We start from the raw sequence: 21108 nt of genomic DNA on the forward strand, positions 1-21108 counted from the left end.
ATGCATATATACAAAAACAAACATATAAACTAAAGCACATGTTGTAATCAAAGTCGACATTACACAAAAAACAAGAAAAGGAGACAAGAAAAAGAAAAAAAACCACCCCGAAGTTGAAAGAAAGGGTCCCCTCCCCCGTAGCAAAAGACAGAGGTTCCAAGAAACCTAAATAAGCACACATTACAATAACAGGAAAATAAATAAAACCATTGAGGAGCGGCAAAGAAAGTGTTAACTAAGTAGTCGGGTCTTACCTTTCCTTCCAATTATTTATAGGCTCACATATTTGTAACCCTAGTCTTCTTCCCCTTTTTCCCTTCCTTGCATATATCCCCTTCTCGAGGTTACAAATAAACAGAGAAATCTAGCCGACCAATGGTAGAAGGTAGGCGGTATACAGTCAAGCCATGCCGAAGCTATACAGATTTGTAACACTGCCATAGCTAAGAATACAAAATAACTATTTGGATCCTCTGCGCCAACACCCTTTACCCCAAGCAAAATTCTTGATGACGTTAAGATTGTCTCTACACCCAATGCTCTTAATAGGAATACTTCTATAGCTCTATGGAGTGATTGCAAGTGTGGACATGTGGCGAAGATATGTACTATGTCAGCGTCTACGCTATCACAGTGAGGACAATTAATACCAACTGTTCCTCCACATTGCGCAATCCTAGCAGGCGTGTAATATAGCAAATAGATTGTTTTATAGTGCTGGGCCTGAAGGGTCGCCGAGCAGAGAATATTTTGCCCTAATTCTAATGAGAGGCGGAAACTCTCCTGCCCTATACCATCTTGTCCCCCCATTTAGTTTCATACTTCCCAAGGTCCTCTTCTTTACTCGCAATCAGCTCGGCATAGAATCTTTTAATCGTACAACCAGCTCTACCTTGAATCACTTCCATAATTGCATTCTTTCCAAACCCAGCCGGTCCTCCTTTTTTAGTTGCTAGGAAGCTCCTGACCTGCAAGTACTTGAAGTAATTCCTTGCCTCAACTCCATACTTTAACTGAATATCCGAAAATTGACACATTCCATCTGCCCCCATCAAGTCCCCTACCCTTGTTACCCCCCGCCGCCCCCAAGCTAAAAAAACGGAATCTGCAAATATTTCCCCCGGAAGGGTGTGATTCTCCAATAATCGTGTATATGCATTAAACCTCCCTAAACAAAACATTGTCATAAATGCTGTCCGAATACTATGTTCTGCAATCACCGTGAAGTAACTAGGGTCAGTGTATCTTAAAAAGGCATTCTCTGCAGCCTCACCAAGCACTAACATGTATATAGTTATAGAACCTGTAGGATCCTCTAACTCTGTATCTCCACCCCTTAACAGCCCAGCCATGTACTGCAGGGCAGCTCAAGTCAGGTAGGGCCCACCCTCCTCTATCCCTCGGGAGCGACATATACCGAAGAGCCCTTCTGGTCTTACTGTTCGCCCTTATGAATCTATTTATCATCTGTTCTAACATAGTGAACCATTTTGTCTCAAACATGAGTGGGATTGTCCTGAAAAGATTGAGAAACTTTGGCAGGAGGATCATTTTGACAATATTAGTACACCCTATTATTGACAGGTGCAGATTGTGTAACATATCCAATTCCTTCTTAGCTTCATTAAATATTGGCTCTATATTTGTCTCCACCAGCCTATCCAAGTCCGCAGAAATGTTAATGCCCAAATAAACTCCACATTGCACCACCCGAGGATCCGAGGATTCTGCCTTCTCATTCTTGATTATCTGCGTTTTGGATCTATTCAGGGCATAACCAGAAACCTGACCAAAGCGCTTGGCCTCCAACTCCACCTCCCTTATAGCCTCTGTGGGTAATAACCGCCACATCGTCGGCGTATGCCAGAATCTTACATTGTCCGCCTTGGATCTCTATAGGAGGGGTCCTATTGTTCACCTCCATTTTCCGAACTAAAGGGTCTATGTACAAAGCAAAGAGGAGTGGTGAACACGGACAGCCCTGTCTCGTACCTCGCTTAATCTGAAGGGGCATTGTGTATCCAGCATCACACGAACTCGAGCTGTAGGAGCTATGTATAGTGCCTGAATCGCTTTAATAAAGCACTCTCCAAAGCAAATCATCTTAAAGTTAACCAAAGGAATTCCCAAGAGACCCGATTGAATGCTTTCTCAGCATCGAGGAGCATAGCTGCCATCGGGTCTCCTGGAACCTCCATGGCATTGAATAGAGTAATGACTTTACTAGTATGCTGCGTCGTGCCTCTGCCTGGGACTAAACAATGTTGATTTGTGCTGACCAGTGCATCTATTACCTTTGATAACCTGACTGTCAACGCCTTAGAAAAAATCTTCGCAGTTCATCAATGTTATTGGCCTATAGAACCCGGGTTCTATAGGTGGCTTTCCGTTCTTCAAGATAATTACAATATCTGCTCCAGCCCAGGTACCTGGAACTGATAACCCTAACTGAGCCTGTTGGATTGTGGCAATCAGATCTGAACTGATTTCATCCCGAAAAATGTAATAGAATTCAATTGGGATCTGATCTGGCCCTGCTGCCTTACCAGACGGCAGGCTTGATAAGGCAGTCATGATCTCTTCCGCCTCCAAAGGTGCATCTAGGATATCTTTATTCTCTTGAGAGAGAGATGGTATGGGTTTGTCACTAAGATATGATTGGATTGCGCAGGGGTCTTTTGATTTGGCTCATCATAAAGTGTAACATAAAATTGTCTGAAAACTTTGAGAATCCCCTCCGAGTCCGTAAGGAGTCGCCCAGAGCTATCCGTTATCTCTTTTACTTCGCCTATAGACGCTTTCTGCCGAGCACGGACTGCTAAAGTGTGGCCCACACGTTCGCTGAGTTCATAACACTGTTCCCTTTTTTGATAAATATGTGGTAGTTGTCTTGCTAGATATGTTCTCCTCTGCCTCAGTTTTCGCCCTGGCGAGCATGATGAGTACCTGCTCGAGCGGCGCGACAGTGGCTGCGCACAGGGCTCGATCCTCTTCATCCTCAACAAGCGCCCTGGTTAGTTCTGCACTCCTCAACCACTCCTGCTTCTGTCTAAATAAACAAAAACTCAGTGTCTCCCCCCGAACCGCTGTCTTAAAGGCATCCCAAGCAACTCCTGAGGCCCTATTGATTTCCCAAAAACTTTTAATCCACTCTTTCATATGTCGAACATAATTATCATCCTTTAACAACCCCCGCTCAAAAGTCCAGGAGCGCTCCTGCCTGACTTTCGTTGGTACATCTAAGGAAAAGACCAGAGGGTTGTGGTCCGAGATGATCCGAAGGAGCTTTTCAATCTGTGAATTTGATAATAAACATTCGATACTAAAAAATAGTCTAATCTAACTCAGACCTTGTGGGGGGCTGAGTTGAAGGTAAACCCAGAGTCGTAAGGTTTTAACTTTGCCCATACATCTGCTAAAGCGTTATTCTTTGCCAGACTTAGGATTGCGCGGCACACTCTTCTTCCAGCCCTGATATCTCCCGGTGGAGTCCAGACCTAAACCTCCTACGCCGTTAATATTAAAGTCCCCACAAAGGATAACACGAGGAGCCCATGTAGCTAACTCTAGATCTAAAAAGGCAAAGATCTCTGGGTCGTCCTCAGTTGAGCCATATATTGATCCCAAGGTAACCCAGTCCCCATTAACCATGCATTCTACTAGCACCCCTCTACCCCACTGATCCTCAAGTTTTTTCCTCACAATCACATCTTTGCGTCTGGTTAGTATAGCCACCCCTCTAGCTTTGACCCTCTGCTTCGAGTGGGCAAGCAAATGAAACCCTGTTCTAGTAAAAATCACTTGGTGCCCTCAATGTGCGTTTCCTGCAGACGCACAAAATCTGCTCGCTTAGTTCTTAATAGTGCAGAAACTTGCTGTCTCTTGAGGCGATCATTCAGACCACACACATTAAGCGTGATTATGCGTGTAGACATTAAAATACATCTAGTGGCTGTCCTAACCAGTTAACCAGCGAACAAATGATCAGTTTCCCTTCAACATCTCCTAATCCGCAAAGACTCAATTCCACAATCAATATATATTGCCTACTCCAACTTGAACGGTACATATATTCAAAACAGTACCAATATGTGGTGTGCCCTGTGCCCATACCCCACCCCGCTCCCCCCAACCCCCTCCCACAGAGCCCCTGCCCCCTTACAGGCAAATAGGTCAATCCTGACCTATGTGTGACAGTTTTGAGCACATAGGAAGTCGCGTGTCTCCCCCCCTCCCTGAGTGTCCTAACCTAGTGAACTTGTGCTGTCGCAGTGCTCTTGATGATGACAGTATTAGTACATCCGTGTGTCTGCAAGCTTAATTGTGTAAATTATCTCAATACAACACTAGTGCCCCTTCGCTCCCTTTTGCCTTTTAGCTCTGTCAAAAATGCTTGGGCTTTGATCTCCGAAAAAAACATCCTGACTTGACCGTCAACCAAAACTTAAAGACGAGATGGGAATAACAGGAAGGCCTCACACCCCAGTTTCTGAAAGGGAAATATTAACTGTCTTAACAGTCATCTCCTCTCCACTGTGGCGTGACAAAAGTCTGGGCAAGCGAAAAATGTTGTACCATTGAAGGATCGCCGGCCCTCGGGTTTCGCTTTGTCCATAACCTCCTGTCTGAGAAGATCATTCCCCACATAAACAAGTATGGCCCTGTGTCTATCAGGTTGGGATGCCACATATCCCTTCCTCTGAGTTAAAGGGAACCGGTGAGCGCGCTGCACTTCATTCTCCCAGTTCCATGTTGATAATTCGGGAAAAGCCCCCTTGAGTAGGGCAATGACAAATGCTCGGACATCCTGCCCTTCTGCCCCCTCCGCCACACCCAGCAGTCTAATGTTATTCCGTCTTTGACGGTTCTCAAAATCTTTGAGCTTCCATTGTACATCTTCCATAATTTTCTCTTGTGTTTCCTTGAATTCCTGCCATTTAGATACCTCATCCTTTTCCCATCCTTTCCTCCACTTGGGTAACTCTGCCTGCCATGTCTGCATACAGTTTATTCATTTTCCTTAACCCCTTCGATGCTCATGACGAGCTCAGCTCGTCATGCAGTACACTGCTCGTGTGCTCATGACGAGCTGAGCTCGTCATGAACAATGGGATTCAAGAAAGTGCAGCATCCAGGATGAATTGCTGCAGCACTGATGGTGTTAATGACCCCCGTATTTTCTTGTTTGCCTGCTTGGACCTTCGACTCTCTGACCTCGCCTCCCTCTGCATCTGTTTCAGGGTGGCGTACAACAAGTCCATAGTGGCGGTCTGTGGAGAGTTAGAACAATTATGTTGCTGCTTCGTGTTCGTACCCCCCTCCTGGTACAGCTGAAAACTAGCGGAATAGTCCCAATCCAGTTTTTTTGACCATCTCTGTCTGTGATGGGCTCCCAGCTACTTTTTGTTTGGAGCAAGGTCTGTCTTTCTGGTGCTTAACCCTCTGAATAGCTGAAGCCCTCTAGACTGAAGTGCTTTCTACCGCAGAGAGGTCAGAGTCCGAGTCCCCAGTGTAAGTTTCACCACTTCACAACGATGACCCTGAATCATCATTCAGGGAAAAAAACAGTCATCATTGGCAGAACCTGGGACCGAGTTGGGGGAAGCCTTTCTCTGTTTAGGGGCAGCCAGCGTGGTGGCAACAAGCAATGTCGGCGAAAGTACTTGTGACCCAGGGGGCAAAACCCAGTCTCCTGACCTCTGCAGACTAAAATCAGTGGCAGTGGCAGTGGCAGTGTCATTAGTATATTTGGTGTTTCTTTTCTTTGGTTCTATCGAGCTGGCCAGAGTACCTGGTTCACCGCACAGGAAAATGTCTTGAGATAAGACCCCCACGCTGCCTGTGCCATTATTAGTTATTAAGTCCCTGTCCGCTAAAGCTCGTGGCAGCGGGTCAACCCCCCCATTTGTTACTGCCGCTAGTCCCAGTACCTGCACTGCATGTAATTCCACCCCGGGCTCCGTCTGTATCACTGGCTGAGTCATGGGCTGAGCAGCTCTCTTGCGCTAGTCATCCGCGCGGCTCTCCACCATCTGTCGTGCTTGCTCTAACTCGTTTGTAGGTGCCTGCGGGGGTTGCTCCTTACGCCGACCATCCACGTGCTCATCACTCGGCACGCTTTGTCTTTCTGCGTTCCAGGGCTCGGAGTGGATCTGCGTCTCGTCTGCAGTGAGGGTGCTACCAGCAATCTGGGCCTCAAGGCTTACTGGTACTGCGGGAAAGGATTCAAACAAGGTAGGCTGCCGAAAACTGGTTTCCTTGGGTGTGCAGGGCCCCCTCTTGAGGGTCTTCCAAGATTCCAATCGCTGTACAGGATTTTCAATTGAGAGCAAAGTACTGCACTCAGACTTGAGGATTGGCTTGTGACGCTGGTGGGTTCCCCTCCCACCAGTGCTCCAGATACTCCGGGCCTAGTGAAAGAGAAAAAAGGGAGGGCCACATTGATAAGTAACCTACAAAAACCTGCATATTTTGATAAGTGAGAGTCCGTATAAAATACCAGACCATCCCAAAACGAGTCTGGTCTTTTAACTCTAGCTTTACGCTCCGGGAGCAAGAAGTCCCTGGAATTTTCCAATAATACCTGCCTTCCCTACAATGCTTACACATGAGATGCATTGCCTAATTGAAATGGTGTTTCATGGCACCGGTATTATTGAATGACTCTGATGTTTTCCCTACTTAGAGAGCATAGTAGTGGTGGACCCTCTAGCAAAGCACCCACGTTCCACCACAAGCTGAATGGACACTTCATAGTTAAAACAAGGTTTTATACACAAGGTACTGGTATTTGCCAACGTATCTCTGGTCACCCTAACTGTTAATATAAAGGAAATTAAATGTAACTGGTCAACTGAGGCCGGAGAGAGTCCCTACGTTTATTGCCAAGGACATTTATATGTTTGATAGTGAGGATATAGCCTGCTTAATTTACCAACAGTAGGGGCATGTTGTGAGGAGATGTTGGACACGTCAGTCTGTTAGGTGTGTCCAGTCTTAAGTGATGTGATTTTAAAAAACACTTTGGGAGCATTAGACCGCTATCACCAGTTTTATTGCACCACTAGTTCTTCCTCGAGTCTCACATAGACCTCAAATAGTTGTCATTGTTTAGACCTCTGGAGCTTGTTAGCTTGTTCGATTTGTGTTCCTTGTTCTTCAGGCTCTGCAAGTCCTCTTGAGCCGCCCCTATTCCCTTGAGGTGCTGGACCATGTCTTCTGCGGATGAGCCCGCCTGGGTCCCTGCCTCCGCACAGGCCTGTTCCTTGTCCATCCATCTGCCATATCTGGTTCAGTTTACCTCACCCTTGTGACATTCTCACCTCCCTATTGATGCCTTTAGCTACCTGAAGCCTGAGCAGTGTTTTTGCTTTTGTTAGCTAGACCACGCTGCTAGGTGTAAATTTCCAGTATAAACCAAAACAATGGGTCACTGTTCCTAAAAGCAGATAGGAGATGTCGGTCCAGAGAGTATAAAGGGAAGTCATTGTGACTTGTACTGGTTGCCCTCACACTTCCCAAGGGTTGTCATGCTTCATTATAGGGCGGTTGCTCCTAGTCTGGCTGGCGCTGCAATGCCCTACGGGTCCTCCAAAGGGTCACTTTAACGGAGATCTTTTGATTGTTCGCCGTATGATGAGTGTATAAGGTAGTGCTCGTAAAGTGATGTTGAGTCTAAAAATCACTAGAGGATATCTGTGCTACATACATTTAATGAATGGATTCCTCTGTCATGAGTAAAAACCCAGACGGTTGTGGCTGCTGAAGGGTTGTAATGGCCCTAAGTAGCTAAGACATAAATATGTGTAAATAAAGTTTTCTACTAATTGGCCAACCTATTTCGCGTCCTTGATGGTCTCAGGAGGAGATCCTTAGCGCTTCTTCGGGACGAAAGAGAGAAAGAAAATATTATGTTTGTGATGGCTTCCTAAAAATGAAGTAGTGCCGCCAGTTAGATTCTTGTAGTGATCCAGTCTAAAACGACAAGATGGTAAAGAAAAGAAACACAGAACATAAAAAACAGTATTTGTCATGTTTGAGCACTGTGGTGAAGCCCGTGGGTGTCGTTCTTTAGCATGCCTGTTGTATCAATCAATCAATCAATCAATCAGTATTCATTAAGTGCAACTACTCAGCTGCTACGGTCTCAAGGCGCTGGGGTGGAGAGGGAGCTGCAGGTCCTACTGGGTGCTGAGGTTCAGTCGAAGAGCCAGGTCTTGAGACCGTTCCTGAATTGGGTTAGCGGCTGGGATTGCCTGCGCTGGAGACAGAGGGTGTTTGAGGTGGAAGGCAGGAAAAGGATCTTCCTCCAGCTCTGGTCTTGCAGATCCAAGATGGTGGGAGGGCCAGTTCGGCGGAACGGATGTGTCTGGTGGGTACATGGAATGAGAGGCGGTGGTTGAGGTATGCTGGTCCAGGGCTTTGTAGGCAAGTTTGAGCTGCTTGAACCTGACTTTTTTGTTAACTGGGAGCCAGTAGCGTTCTCGCAGCGGTTCGGAGATGTGCCTGCACTGGGGGATGTTGAGGACCAGTCTGTCTGTGGCATTCTGAATGTTCTGTAGTTCCCTGAGGTGTTTCTCGGTATATGCTCTTCTCCTCCTTATTGTTGTGTCTCGCTTCTGCATCTGGTCTGGTTCAAACAGTCTTCTTCAGCAAGTGCCATATGGGAATCCCAGGTCGCCATTCATTATGCTACCTCCTCTAGAATAGCAGTTGCTCTTCCCCAGGACTTCAACCCAAAGCATTTCCTCAGTGCGTTTCTTTCTGTGGGGTCCACAATGGCACCTCATGGCTCTTCAGATGTAGGGTATATGTGGATAGGAAGAGATGGAGATGCTGAATGTTTTTCTTTTTGGTGAACTGGCTGGAGTGGAGTCACTCAGTTCGGCATCCTACTCAATGTTCTGATTTGCCATGCCACCTCAAGGGAATTTTAAATGTAGATAAGGATGATGCACATTGAATAGGAACAGAAAGCTCATTCCAAAGTTTAGGAGCGAGAAGAAGAATGGAACAAAACTGTGAATAGATTGTTTCAATTTACTCTGATATGAAGAGATGGGACTAAAATATAAATTCTAAGGTTTGGATATTTTGGATTGCTTTTGGAGTTCACGATTTGCTCAACTTAACTATGCACTTTAATGACTGCTTCATATGCACTTCGATTGACTGCTTCTTTCGATGCCTCCAGACCCATAAAAACTGGCAAGTGCACCTTAATTACAATATTCCACTATATAATATATTCAGTTTATAGTCTCTTGGATTTGAAATTAATTCTTTGGATCTTTAATGAAGTTTTCAAGAAACATCCATGTGTAATTTGGATTTCAGAAACCAATTTGGTATGAAGGCACTCAGCAGGGGCTTGTTACTTCACAGACTATGTACTAACTTTTGTGTTGTATGTACTGCATCTTTAATGAAGGGCAGATTGAAATGGGCATGGATGTGGAAACTTTAAGGCAGGAGGAAGGCCAAGGAGCAGAATCACAGTGACCAACTAGAAAGGCCTATAGTTAAATGAAGGGCCTTGGGTATGGAGTCAACACATTTGAAAAGGGGACACAAAATTAAATCTGAATTGGAGCCAGCAACGTATAGTGAGTGAGATAAGCAGGATACTTGTACATGATAGGGCAGAGAAATAAGGAGAGTTTTGGAGTGGAGGAGCGAAAAGTCCTGCATAAAGGAAGGAACGTACGTTGAAAAAGTATCCATACTTGGAAAAGCTTTTTCAAAGATGAGAAAAGGAGAACTGATTTTACAAATGTGATATAGGTGAAGCTAACCGATTTTTGAAACTGAATTTTAAAAAAAGTAAGATAAGGTACAAAACCATTATTATAAGTAGAATTGGATGAGGACAATGCTATATGTGAAAAGAAAATAGTAGGAGATGGGGAGTAAGTGATGATACAGGAAAATATCTGTCTGTCTTTTTTGGATTAAGATTGATGACCTGATGTGACATCCAGGTCTCCAAAGGAGCGAGGAAAACAGAGATTTGAGCTTCTATAAGAAGTGCAAAAGCATGCATTTTTCTCTTGCCATGCTCACAGACCAATAGCGCTTGAGCAGGGTTTGAGCTTTCATCTTAACGAACACAGGATTGTAAGTGGAACACTGCTGCGTTGTTGGGATGAAAGAAACAAAATGAGTAATTCCAAATGTGTAAACTGCAATAATGGTATATGCCTGCCAAGCAGTGGTGCAAGGTAACCTCAATCAGCTGAAGGTATTGTGTTCAGTGGATGTAGTCAGGAAATTGGTGAACCCCATTGACTGTAGATGTCGATGAGGAAGCACAGACCAACGGACTGAGTGAAAGGAATGCTATCCTTAATAGCCAGCATAGTATAGCGGTGTTTTAACTTTGACGAGCAGACTTCAATGAGCAAGGAGGAGGAGTATGATTTTGTTAGCTTATCCCTAAGGGGCCGAGAAACAAGAGAATCATTTTAGAACTCTCTAGAGTCTTAAGAGACATGACTGGTTTCAAGGCCCTCTTTTCTGTATAAGCGGTCCTGTATTATATGGAGTAGATGTTTTATTAAGAAGGGGGCAATTTAGATCATGTCCTTTATCCCTCTCATAAGCAGCAAGAAAAGTCACCTTTTACAAATTACGCTATACTTTCTGATTAATTGATAGTTTGTTCATCAGTAATCCTACAGATAATGTTCTTCAAATACCAGGAGATTTGCTGTTCTAATAAACCTTTTTTATTTTTTTGCAGGAGAACTTTTTAATCTACTGATGAAAAATGATCCATCAACTGTAAAAGGAGCAGAAATGTTAATGCTTGGAGAAATGTTGACTCTGCCTCAAAACTTTGGGTACAAATGACATTTTACTTTGCTCTTAAGCAACCAATTTTCTTTTGCACGTGTTGTAGAATTCAAATATTTGATCAGTTAACTACTTTGCTAATTGAGTCTAGTATATTTTATTTATGTGTCCTCTGTGGTTTGTGAATTAGTTATTAAACCACAGTTTGTACCTTTACGATATAGCTTCATCAGCCATGTGGTTTCATGATCAGTGTCCTGAAGTATCATTTCTCTCTAAATATGTTTTCAAAGAAATTTGATTGATGAGCAGTCACTTATATGATTATATATATCCTGAATGGAGTAAGTCACGAACAGTAATTAGGCTGTCCATTGCATGAATGCATATTACATAATAAAATACAAAATTAGAAAAAGATGATGGTGTTTGTGTATTTGTGCTCATACTTGTATACCATATGCAGCACAGACCTGATGGCTGCTTCAGGGTAAAGTTATGCAACACAAGCATGTAGAAGTACATGGGTACTGTCGAGGTTACTTCAATGCTATTTAAAACAATTGTTTTAAGAAGTTTTTGAAATTGGACAGGATCTTGTTCCTCGCATTGGACTCCTTTGAGCCACTGTTGGACAAGCTCAGCTAAAGTCTGTCTTTCTGTGTATATGATATTGCTCCATTTAGAAGACTGCAGCATCTCAGAATATAATGTGTAAGGCTCTACGTTCAGTGGGGACAGGCACTTTCTTTTGAGAAACCTGAAAGCATACGGGTGAATAAGTAAGTAACCTGTTTGGTGGTTGGTGTATTTCATATTTGAATATATGATTGCAGTGGTCCTGGAGCATCCCTTTTTCAGAGTAGCTAGGTTGACTTAATCTGTTATTATGCGATTTAATAATGTCATACTTGTTTTGTGATTCGGAGGATAACCTCTCATCAGAAGTGCTCAGGACTTATGAGTTGCAACCATGCTCCCTCCGAAAGGATATGCTGTTTTGGATATTACCACCTTTAATACAGAATCATTCCAGCAACCCTCCATTCCCTTCCAATGGTTGACTGAGAAATATGGGAGCCAATGCAACTGCATTAGGTTATACTGCCCTCTGAAAAGTAGTTTATAATGTTTTTTGCTGAGTAACCAAATAGCTGGTTTTCCTCTTGTCTCCAAAGGCCCCTCTAGACTCAATCCTCAATTTCAAAACTGTTGGCCAGCATAAGAGCCTGCGCTGTGTAGGAGTTCTGAGTTAGACACCCTTAAGAAAACCTTTGAATTTAGTAAGTCCGCTTAATACCCTCGCCTTCACAATGAGTTCTTCACCCAGTGATGAAGATTATGGTATTGCAGTCTTTCTGCATTATGAAGAGGTTAATTTTTCCTTCTTTAAAGCTATCTTAAAGTTTCAGCCATTTTCTTTGCCTCATTAAAGAAAGTGGTTACCCTGTTTCTCTGCCCTAGGATTTAGGAGTATGAATGAAAATCTGTAGGACCAGGTAGTGAGGTGGCTTGCACCTGCCACAAAATCCAAGACACCTTTTCCCTATTACTTTAATATTGACAGGGCTTATGTAGACCAATCAGAAAAATCAAAGAGGGGAGGAGTAAGAAGCAATAAAAGGTTCACTCAGCTTCCTGTTGCAATACCAAAAGTATCAAGGGGAGTGAAACTACACCATTCTCGGAACCGGAGTCTCTTAAACAATTGTAATGAGACCCTCAACCGCTATATCCGATCAATGGTATATATTATCTCCACTGATGTAATAGTAGCGGATAGTTTCATCATTGGGTTTTACCAGGAGGAATAGTCTGTGCATAGAGATGTGGTGGGATCTGTAAGTGAGGAGTAAAATGACCTCCTGTCCAAAGAGGGTGCCCCTTTAATAAAACTGGTGTGGGGGTAAGGTTAAAAACAGTTGGGAGTGTTCGGGACGGGTTATATATCCTTCTCATCTCGCAGTATGGTCAACATGTTTCAGCCATCTTGTGCCTAGATAGTTTGTAGGCTTTCTTCAGGACCTCTATATACTATATCCCAATGTAACCAAGTAGGACTATCCATACTGGAACTTACCAGTTAAGTGCATTTACTTACATATTCTGGAGAGTGAAATGCCATTCCTTGAGGAGGGTCTGGCTGTGACCCATAGGAAGAGTGAGAGTGTTTTCTGTCTACTTACAAGTGCTCCATATTTATGGTTGCATGGAAGGCGTTTGTCAAAGATGTCAGGTGGGTGTCCTGTGGAGTAATGTAACAACAGTTTGCATACAATATAACCATTGGATCAGTCTCCTTTTTGGAGAGAAATTTTCTTTTTTGGAGACTCTAATGCAGACAAAATACAGCAGCCAAGGTGAAATTAATCTTCACAAAATTAATTCTTTAAAATGGCCGCAAAGGCATGTATTTCTCTAAAAGCCTGTTTGTTAATGGTACCAGCACATTGTCTGCAAACCATTCTTGTCGAACAGTATGCCTTTTTTGTCCTGCATATGTGTTGAGATCAGGAATTCATAACTACCCCAAATAAAAAGACAAAGAGTTTATCTTTGTTTATATTGGTTCCAAATGCTGAAGGAAAGTAATTGGCCATTACAAGCTTGATTGATAGAGTATGTATCAAATCCTAAATTCTCTAATATCCCAGTCAAAGTAGCTCAATCTTACAAAAGCCCATTTTAGCATCTAGCAAAGGGACTGCAGTCAGACCCTTATAAATTACTTTTGGTGTGCTCAGAAGGTGTAGCATGTTCTCAATATCATTGACGAAGTTTCTGTCCAATATATTTCTAGCCTTGTCAAAATCACAATGCCTTCACAAAGACATTGTTGAACATAAAATATTGCTGAATAGTTTAGTACATTCTTTACCTGGGCCTACCAGAGTGCCTGTTGCAGCGGCTTCAAGTTGCGCAGAATGCGGCGGCCAGGGCCATTTTTGGTCTAAATAGACGTGTCAGCGCCTCGGGCCTATTGTTGACTCTGCACTGGTTACCCATCCGTAAACGGATCGCCTTCAAGGCTATGACTTTGGCCTACAAGGCTCTCCACGCTGTGGGTACAAGGCATCTCCAAAAGAGACTGGCCTTTTACCATCCTGCTCATTCTCTGAGGTCAGAATCTTTGCTCCTGGCGGTTGTCCCTCGAGTTAAGAGAGCGCGCCTGGGCGGCCGCTCCTTCAGCCTGCTGGCTCCACAGATGTGGAATTCGCTTCCGCTCCCACTTCGGGGGGCTACTAGTCTTCTTGACTTTAGGAGAGGTCTTAAAACCTGGTTGTTCACCCAGTAGACCCCCCAGCAGTCCCTTTTTTTACTTGTTTGTTCTGTACTCTCTTTTTAATGTGTTATGTTATTGCGAATCAGTTCTCCTTACCCAAAGCGCCGGGACACTCTTTTTGAGTAACCGTTGCGCTATACAAAAGAATAAATAACATAACATAACATAACATAGTACTAAGATGTCGTAAGGATATCTGTTGGATTTCATGTTCAAGCACTAGGGTAAATGTCGAGTTCGGGGCCAAATAAATACCTATTTGTACTGGTGATAATATTGGTATTGTCTTAAGAATGGAAAATTTCTGTAGTAGGGGATCTCTGTGTATAGTCCTAATCTAGTGAATAGTCCCGCCCATGTGCGTGGACCCCGGAGCAATCGAGCAATCAAAAATAATCTCTTAAGTTGTCAAAAAATGCAGACACTGCAAAGACACTTAAGAGAGAATTTAAAGACAGATAATGCAGCCTATATCCACAGGCTACACTGTCCAGTACTTCAACTAGAAATTCCACCAAAACAACCACACAAACAGCACAGCTTGCCCAGTTTCCTCACAGAGAAAGCTTGCCTCTACCAGCAAAAGCCTCTGGAATGATAGAGAGGAAGGTATGGACAGACAAGCCCCATAGGCTGCCATTATGTGGCTCAAATAGGATACTGTGCCTTTAAGAAAACTTTCCAGAACTCTCTCAGTATCCCAGAATGCACAGCAGGTCCCTTTTTACTTCCAGTTCTTTTTTCCAGCTCCTGCAAGCAGGACCCTGGAGCATTGAGCTCTCCCTTTCAAGGGTTTATTTGGTGATCTTTTAACTTTTTCTTGTGTGTAGTGCTTGTTGTCAAGTACTAAGCCCTTTTTCTTCACTGTATTGTCAAAATGCCAGGCTAATTTGACAATTGCCCAGAGTGTGATAGAAAAAAGGCCAAATCCGACCCACATGGAGTGTGCATCGTCTGCCTCCCCTCTTCTCATGCACCAGAGGAGTGTGAAATCTGCAAAACCTTCTCTGCCAGGACCCTGAGAGAGAAGATGAAGATCAGGCTCCAAGGCCTCGAGGACAGACGTCAGAAGGCACAAGGTGGGTCAGGGCATGCTTCATCTGCCCATGCTGAGGCCTCTGGGGGGCTCCCCAGGGGCAGGAAGTCCAGCAAGCGTCCCCATACTCTGCCAGCGTTGATTGCGTCGACTACGGCGTCGAGGAGGATGACAACGGTCTGTTCCCCATCTCCCCGGGGCTCTGGGGAGAAGCGGCGTCGACGTTCGGTGTCGAGGGAGCTGAATAGACCACCGTCGACAGCATCGTCGACGTCATCATCGAGTCATCGACGTCAAGAAAAGGCCCGGCGTCGGTGCTCGCCGTCGAGGCGACAACGCCGTTCGCCTTAGCCGAAGAGGAGAAGATCGGCGTTGAGGGGATCCTCGCCGTCGAGGAGGCGTTCGCCGTCGAGGAGGCGTTCGCCGTCGAGGAGGCGCCACCGGTCGACGTAGAGGAGGCGCTACTGGTCGACGTCGAGAAGACATTCCTTGACGTCGAGGTGGTGTTCTTTGACGCCAAGGAAGCACAGGACGAGTCCTTACGCTAGCAGGTCGCCGATTGGTTCGCCATCGTCGCCAAGGAAGAAGACAAAGTCACAGGGCTCGGTGTACTCAGTGGTGTATACGCCTACTAAACCTAGGACGCCTACCCCTCCTCCTTTGCTGAAGAGTCCGCCTCCGCGGAACCCCACCCCGCCTCCACTTCCACCACCGCCTCGTGGGCCGGCTCCTCGTCAGTCACAGCCGCCTCAGCTCCCACCACCGCCTCTTCCCTCCGTTCCTCCACCTGTGCCTCCACCCAGTTGCCACGCTATTCAATGCCTCCTAAGGGGACCCCTCAGCCGAGGGTCCCGGCAAGGCCGACATCGCCTGCTCCGGCCGGAGAGGGAGATCGCGGAGCCGTGGCCGGTCGTCATCTCGATCTAGACGACGCCACAGGAGGCGCAGATTCAGATCCCGCACAGGCTCTTCCACCAGGGATTATTCACTGACGCTGTCGGAGTCTCCAGGGACGAGGGTGTCGCCCGTTGACGATATGGTCTCCTTCCAGGAAGTGCTGTAGAGGGGTGCGGCTAAGCTAGGGATTACGGTGACGGTACCAACACCTACGACGTCAGTGATCTTCGAGATTCTTCACAAGAAGCATTTGTCTTGACTGCTGCTGCCGTTGGTACCCGGATTGGAGGAGCCCGCCAAGGAGTTGTTTCTCACTCCGTCGGTGACGAAGGCAGCTCCCTCCAGGCTCCTCAAGAAATACCGGGCTCAGGAATCTGACCCGGCTTTCCTTCGAATAGACCCAACACCAGACTCCGTTATTGTGACAACGGCTAAGAAGCAGCATGCCACCACTCCTTCTTCGAAAGTGCTGCCTGATAAGGACAGCCGTTGGCTGGATTCGGCGGGCAGAAAGGTCTGTGGGACGGCATCTACCACCATGAAGGCTGCAAGTGCCGGGGCTCTGCTGGGGCGATATGATCGTGCCCTATGGGAGTCCCTCCAGCAGCACGCTGAGCTCCTCCCTCATGACAAGAAAGAGGACTTTCTGGAGATATTAAATGAGGGGATGATGGTGTCCAACCAGATCTTCAGCGCGGCTGCTGATGTATCTCTTCTGGCGGCGCACGGATACTGCCACGGCATCAATCAACGGCGTCACGCTTGGCTTCGCCTCACCTCACTCAAACCGGAGGCGCAACAGCGGGTGGCCAACCTGCCTTTCTCGGGGGAAACCCTGTTCGGCAAGCATGCGGATGATGAAATGGCCCGTATGAAAGCAGAAGTCGAAACCCTGACGGCTGTCGGGTTAGAGAAGCCTGAGAAGAAGAACTACCGCCTGTTCCAGAGACGGTTCGGAACTTCAGGCAGAGGGCGAGGGCAGACTTCCGGATAGCAGCAACAACAACAGCAGCAGTTCCGGAAGCCCTTCCAGAAACGCCAGAGGGGCAGAGGAGTCCAACAGTCCACAACAGCGACCAAAGGCCCGGCCGGTTCTAGGCCCTGAGTGTTTACTTCCCCTACATCCGTTACCCACTCCGGTGGGGGGAAGCGTTAAATTGTTTCTGGCAGAGTGGAGAAAAATTACTCAGGACAAGTGGGTGCTGAATATTGTTTGCAATGGATACAGTCTTCGGTTCACCAGCCCGCCTCCAGCTATTCCGCCGGTGAGCTCGCAGTTTCAGCTGCGCGAGCTCCAAGCAGAGGCCGACGTCCTATTAAGGAAAAGGGCGATAGAAGACGCACCTCTGCCTCAAAGGGGACGAGGTCTGTACTCACGGTTCTTTCTGGTCCGCAAGAAGGACAAGAACGAGTTCAGGCCCATTCTGGACTTGTGGCAAGCAAACAAGTAGATTTGCAGAGAGAGATTTCGCATGCTGTCGTTGCAGCAGATTTACCCTCAACTGCAGCAGGGAGACTGGCTTTGTGCTATAGACCTACAGGATGCGTACTTCCATGTGCCCATTGCACAAAAACACAGGAAGTTCCTGTGATTCCAAGTCGGTGCCAATCATGATCAATACACAGTACTGCCATTCGGGCTGAAGTCTGCGCCCAGGACATTCTCGAAGTGCATGGCAGTGGTAGCTGCACACCTGCGGAAGAACAAGGTGTTTGTCTATCCGTACCTGGACGACTGATTGATCAAGGCCTCCTCCTTCTCGGAAGCTCAAGCACACTTCCAGAAGACGTGCGTTCTATTGAACAAGCTGGGGTTGCACATCAACATGTCCAAGTCGGTCCGACTCCGGTCCAATGCATGCTGTCAGCAAGCGTGTCTCCTTCGAAGGAGCGACGGTTATCACTCCTTCGGAAGGCTCCGGCTCTTATGACCGCTCCATCTACAACAGTGAGGACGGTGTCTTCTCTACTGAGGTCGATGGCCTCTAGTATCTTCCTCACGCCTCACGCACAGTTGACCACTGCAGAAGTGCTTGGAGGATCAGTGGGATCAGAGGACTGGTTCTTGAGACAACACAATACGACTGTCTCTGTATGCTCTTCAGTCTCTGAAGTGGTGGTGTTCAGTGGATAATCTCCTCAGAGGGGTTCCTTTCCACAAGGACATTCCCACACTGACGATCGTGACGGATGCATCTCTTCACGGATGGGGAGGGCACTCCGGAGACTTACAGATTCAAGGGACGTGGTCTCTGTCGGAGTCCATGTACCACATCAATTTCCTGGAACTCAGAGCTGTTCACTTGGCACTGAAGGCCTTTCATCCGTCCTTTCAGACCACCTCTCTGCTTGTACAGACGGACAATACGACCACGATGTATTACCTCAACAAGCAGGGGCGCTCGAGATCACTCACTCTGTCGCAGAAGGCGCAGGCGATCTGGCACTGGCTTCTGGCCAGAGGACTGACGATAATGGCTACCTATCTGCCAGGGGTGCAGAATGTTCAGGCGGTCGCACTGAGCAGACTGATTCAGGAAAACCACGAATGGGTCATAAACAACGAAGTTCTAGGAGAAGTCTTCGCAAGGTGGGGGACTCCAGACGTAGATCTGTTCGCCACCGCCGAAAACAGCAAATGCCGAGACTTCGCCTCCAGGTACTACCAACAGGGGACGTTAGGGAATGCCCTATGGATCGACTGGTCGAACAGCTTTCTGTACGCTTTTCCACCCATTCCCCTGATTCCGGCGGTGCTCATCAAGCTCTCCCGGTCCAGGGCACAGATGATATTGATCGCCCCGGAATGGCCCAGACAGTGGTGGTTCACGGACCTGCTTCACCGGCCTCTCCTTCCTCACATACGGTTGCCGTGCAGGCCGGACCTCCTCACGAAGTTCGGGGGGCAGATGGTGCACCCGAACCTCTCATCTTAAAGTTTGGCGGCATGGCTCCTGAGATAGTGCAATATGGCCATTTGAATCTACCCGAAGATTGTATGGACATACTGAAGGAGGCTAAGCGACCTTCCACTAGGACTTCTTACGCTTAGAAGTGGAAGAGATTCTGCATCTGGTGCAAGTCCAAGAACTATGACCCTACGACGTGTAAGGAGGATGTCATCCTTCCTTATCTTCTACATTTGGCGCAGTCTGGCCTTAATTTTCATTCCATTAAGGTTCATCTCGCTGCATTGACTGCCTACAGGAAATGCCCTTCACAGACTTCCTTCTTCCCGATCCCTGTGATCAAAGATTTTTTGGAAGGCTTGAAGAAAGTATTCCCTCTTGTCCGGCTTCCTTCGCCTTCATGGGAATTGAATGTGCTGCTGTCCAGATTGATGAAGGAGCCTTTTGAACCTATTCATAAGGCTTCGTTGCAGCACCTGTCCTGGAAGGCGGCGTTCCTCGTGGCCATTACATGAGCCGGCAGGGTGAGTGAAATTCAGGCGTTGTGTTGCCAAGAACCTTATAGTGTATTTCATGTTGCTAAGGTTGTTATGCGTACTCACCCTAAATTTCTTCCCAAGGTTATTTCAGATTTTCATGTCACCCAGACTATAACTTTGCCTACGTTTTTTCAGAATCCTTCATCTCCAGCAGAAAGGTCTTTACATTCCCTGGATGTTAGGAGGGTGTTGAAATTTTATCTGGATAAAACCAAAGATATTCGTAGGTCAGACCAATTGCTTATCAATTATGGATCAGGCAGGACCGGTCTTACTACCTCCAAACAGTCCATCTCTAGGTGGATTGTGTCCTGTATACAATTGTGTTACCAAAAGGCTAATAAGACTTTAGGGGGTAAACCTAAGGCTCATTCTATCAGGGGCAAAGCTACCACGACTGCTTTGCTACGTAATGTTCCAATCGCAGAAATCTGCAAGGCGGCCACTTGGAAGTCGGTCCATACCTTTTGCTAAGCATTACTGCCTGAACACTGATGCCAGGACAATCGCTCAGGCTGGGCAGGCTTCGCTGCGAAATCTGTTCGCACAGTAGTGGTGTTATGTCTTTTTCTCCACCGCTGCTTTGGTGTGGGATTGGGCTTGCCATTCTATTCACTGAATTATTACTATACACAGAGATCCCCTACTACAGAAGGAGTAGTTTCTGTCCTGTAACTCCAGTTCTGTAGTAGGGGTATCTCTGTTATAGTCATAAGTGCCCGCCCTCCTCCCGGAGTAGGTTATTCATGTAAGGAATGCTACAGGTCTGGCGTGTTACGCCTTCAAAAAGAACTGAAAGTAAAAGGGACCTGCTGTGCATTCTGGGAAACTAAGAGAGTTCTGGAAAGTTTTCTTAAAGGCACAGTATCCTATTGAGCCACATAATGGCAGCCTATGGGGCTTGTCTGTCCATACCTTCCTCTCTATCATTCCAGAGGCTTTTGCTGGTAGAGGCAAGCTTTCTCTGTGAGGAATCTGGGCAAGCTGTGCTGTTTGTGTGGTTGTTTTGGTGGAATTTCTAGTTGAAGTATTGGACAGTGTAGCCTGTGGATATAGGCTGCATTATCTGTCTTTAAATTCTCTCTTAAGTGTCTTTGCAGTTTCTGCATTTTTTGACAACTTAAGAGATTATTTTTGATTGCTCCGGGGTCCACGCACATGGGTGGGACTATTCACTAGATTATAACTATAACAGAGATACCCCTACTACAGAACTGGAGTTACAGGACAGAAACTACTCCTTCCTAGCTATCGTAACAAAGTTTTAATTCTGTTAAGGACAGGAGGGAAGGAATATGCTGCAAGTACTTCACTTTTATTGTAACGGCAGCCATTTCAGACAAAGAGACTTAATTTCCCATGAACTACTGGGAAAAAGGAAGAACGTCAGTCCAGTCAATCAGCATATGGAGTATTGTTATAGTTCCTTGTTGACTTTCCTGACCCTTATTTCTTCCTGTGACAGAAGCTGATAATCTTCCTCTCTGTTCGTGTTTAGACGACTCTGCCCCTACGAAAAAGGGTACAGTTTTGATCAAGAATCTCTTTAAGGACTAGGCTAAAAGAAAACAGATTTAGGCACCTGATGAACAGCAGTTTAGCTGTTTAATCATCTTTTTTAACACCTGCGCAATGGACTGCATGTATGCA

The 21108-nt window shown here is 46.1% G+C and overlaps 1 protein-coding gene across 2 annotated transcripts in view; it reads left to right on the top strand.

Moving 5' to 3' along the window:
• Positions 1-21108, top strand: part of TRAPPC13 (trafficking protein particle complex subunit 13) — a 373612-nt gene that overhangs the window by 105213 nt on the left and 247291 nt on the right. For both annotated transcript variants that reach the window (XM_086960695.1, XM_086960696.1), the window contains exon 3: positions 10742-10841. In XM_086960695.1, the coding sequence (XP_086816821.1) occupies positions 10742-10841 (100 nt within the window). The remainder of the gene's footprint in view (positions 1-10741; positions 10842-21108) is intronic.

The sequence above is a fragment of the Lissotriton vulgaris genome, chromosome 3_1 (genome assembly GCF_964263255.1).
Source record: "Lissotriton vulgaris chromosome 3_1, aLisVul1.2, whole genome shotgun sequence".
Lineage (NCBI taxonomy): Eukaryota > Metazoa > Chordata > Amphibia > Caudata > Salamandridae > Lissotriton > Lissotriton vulgaris.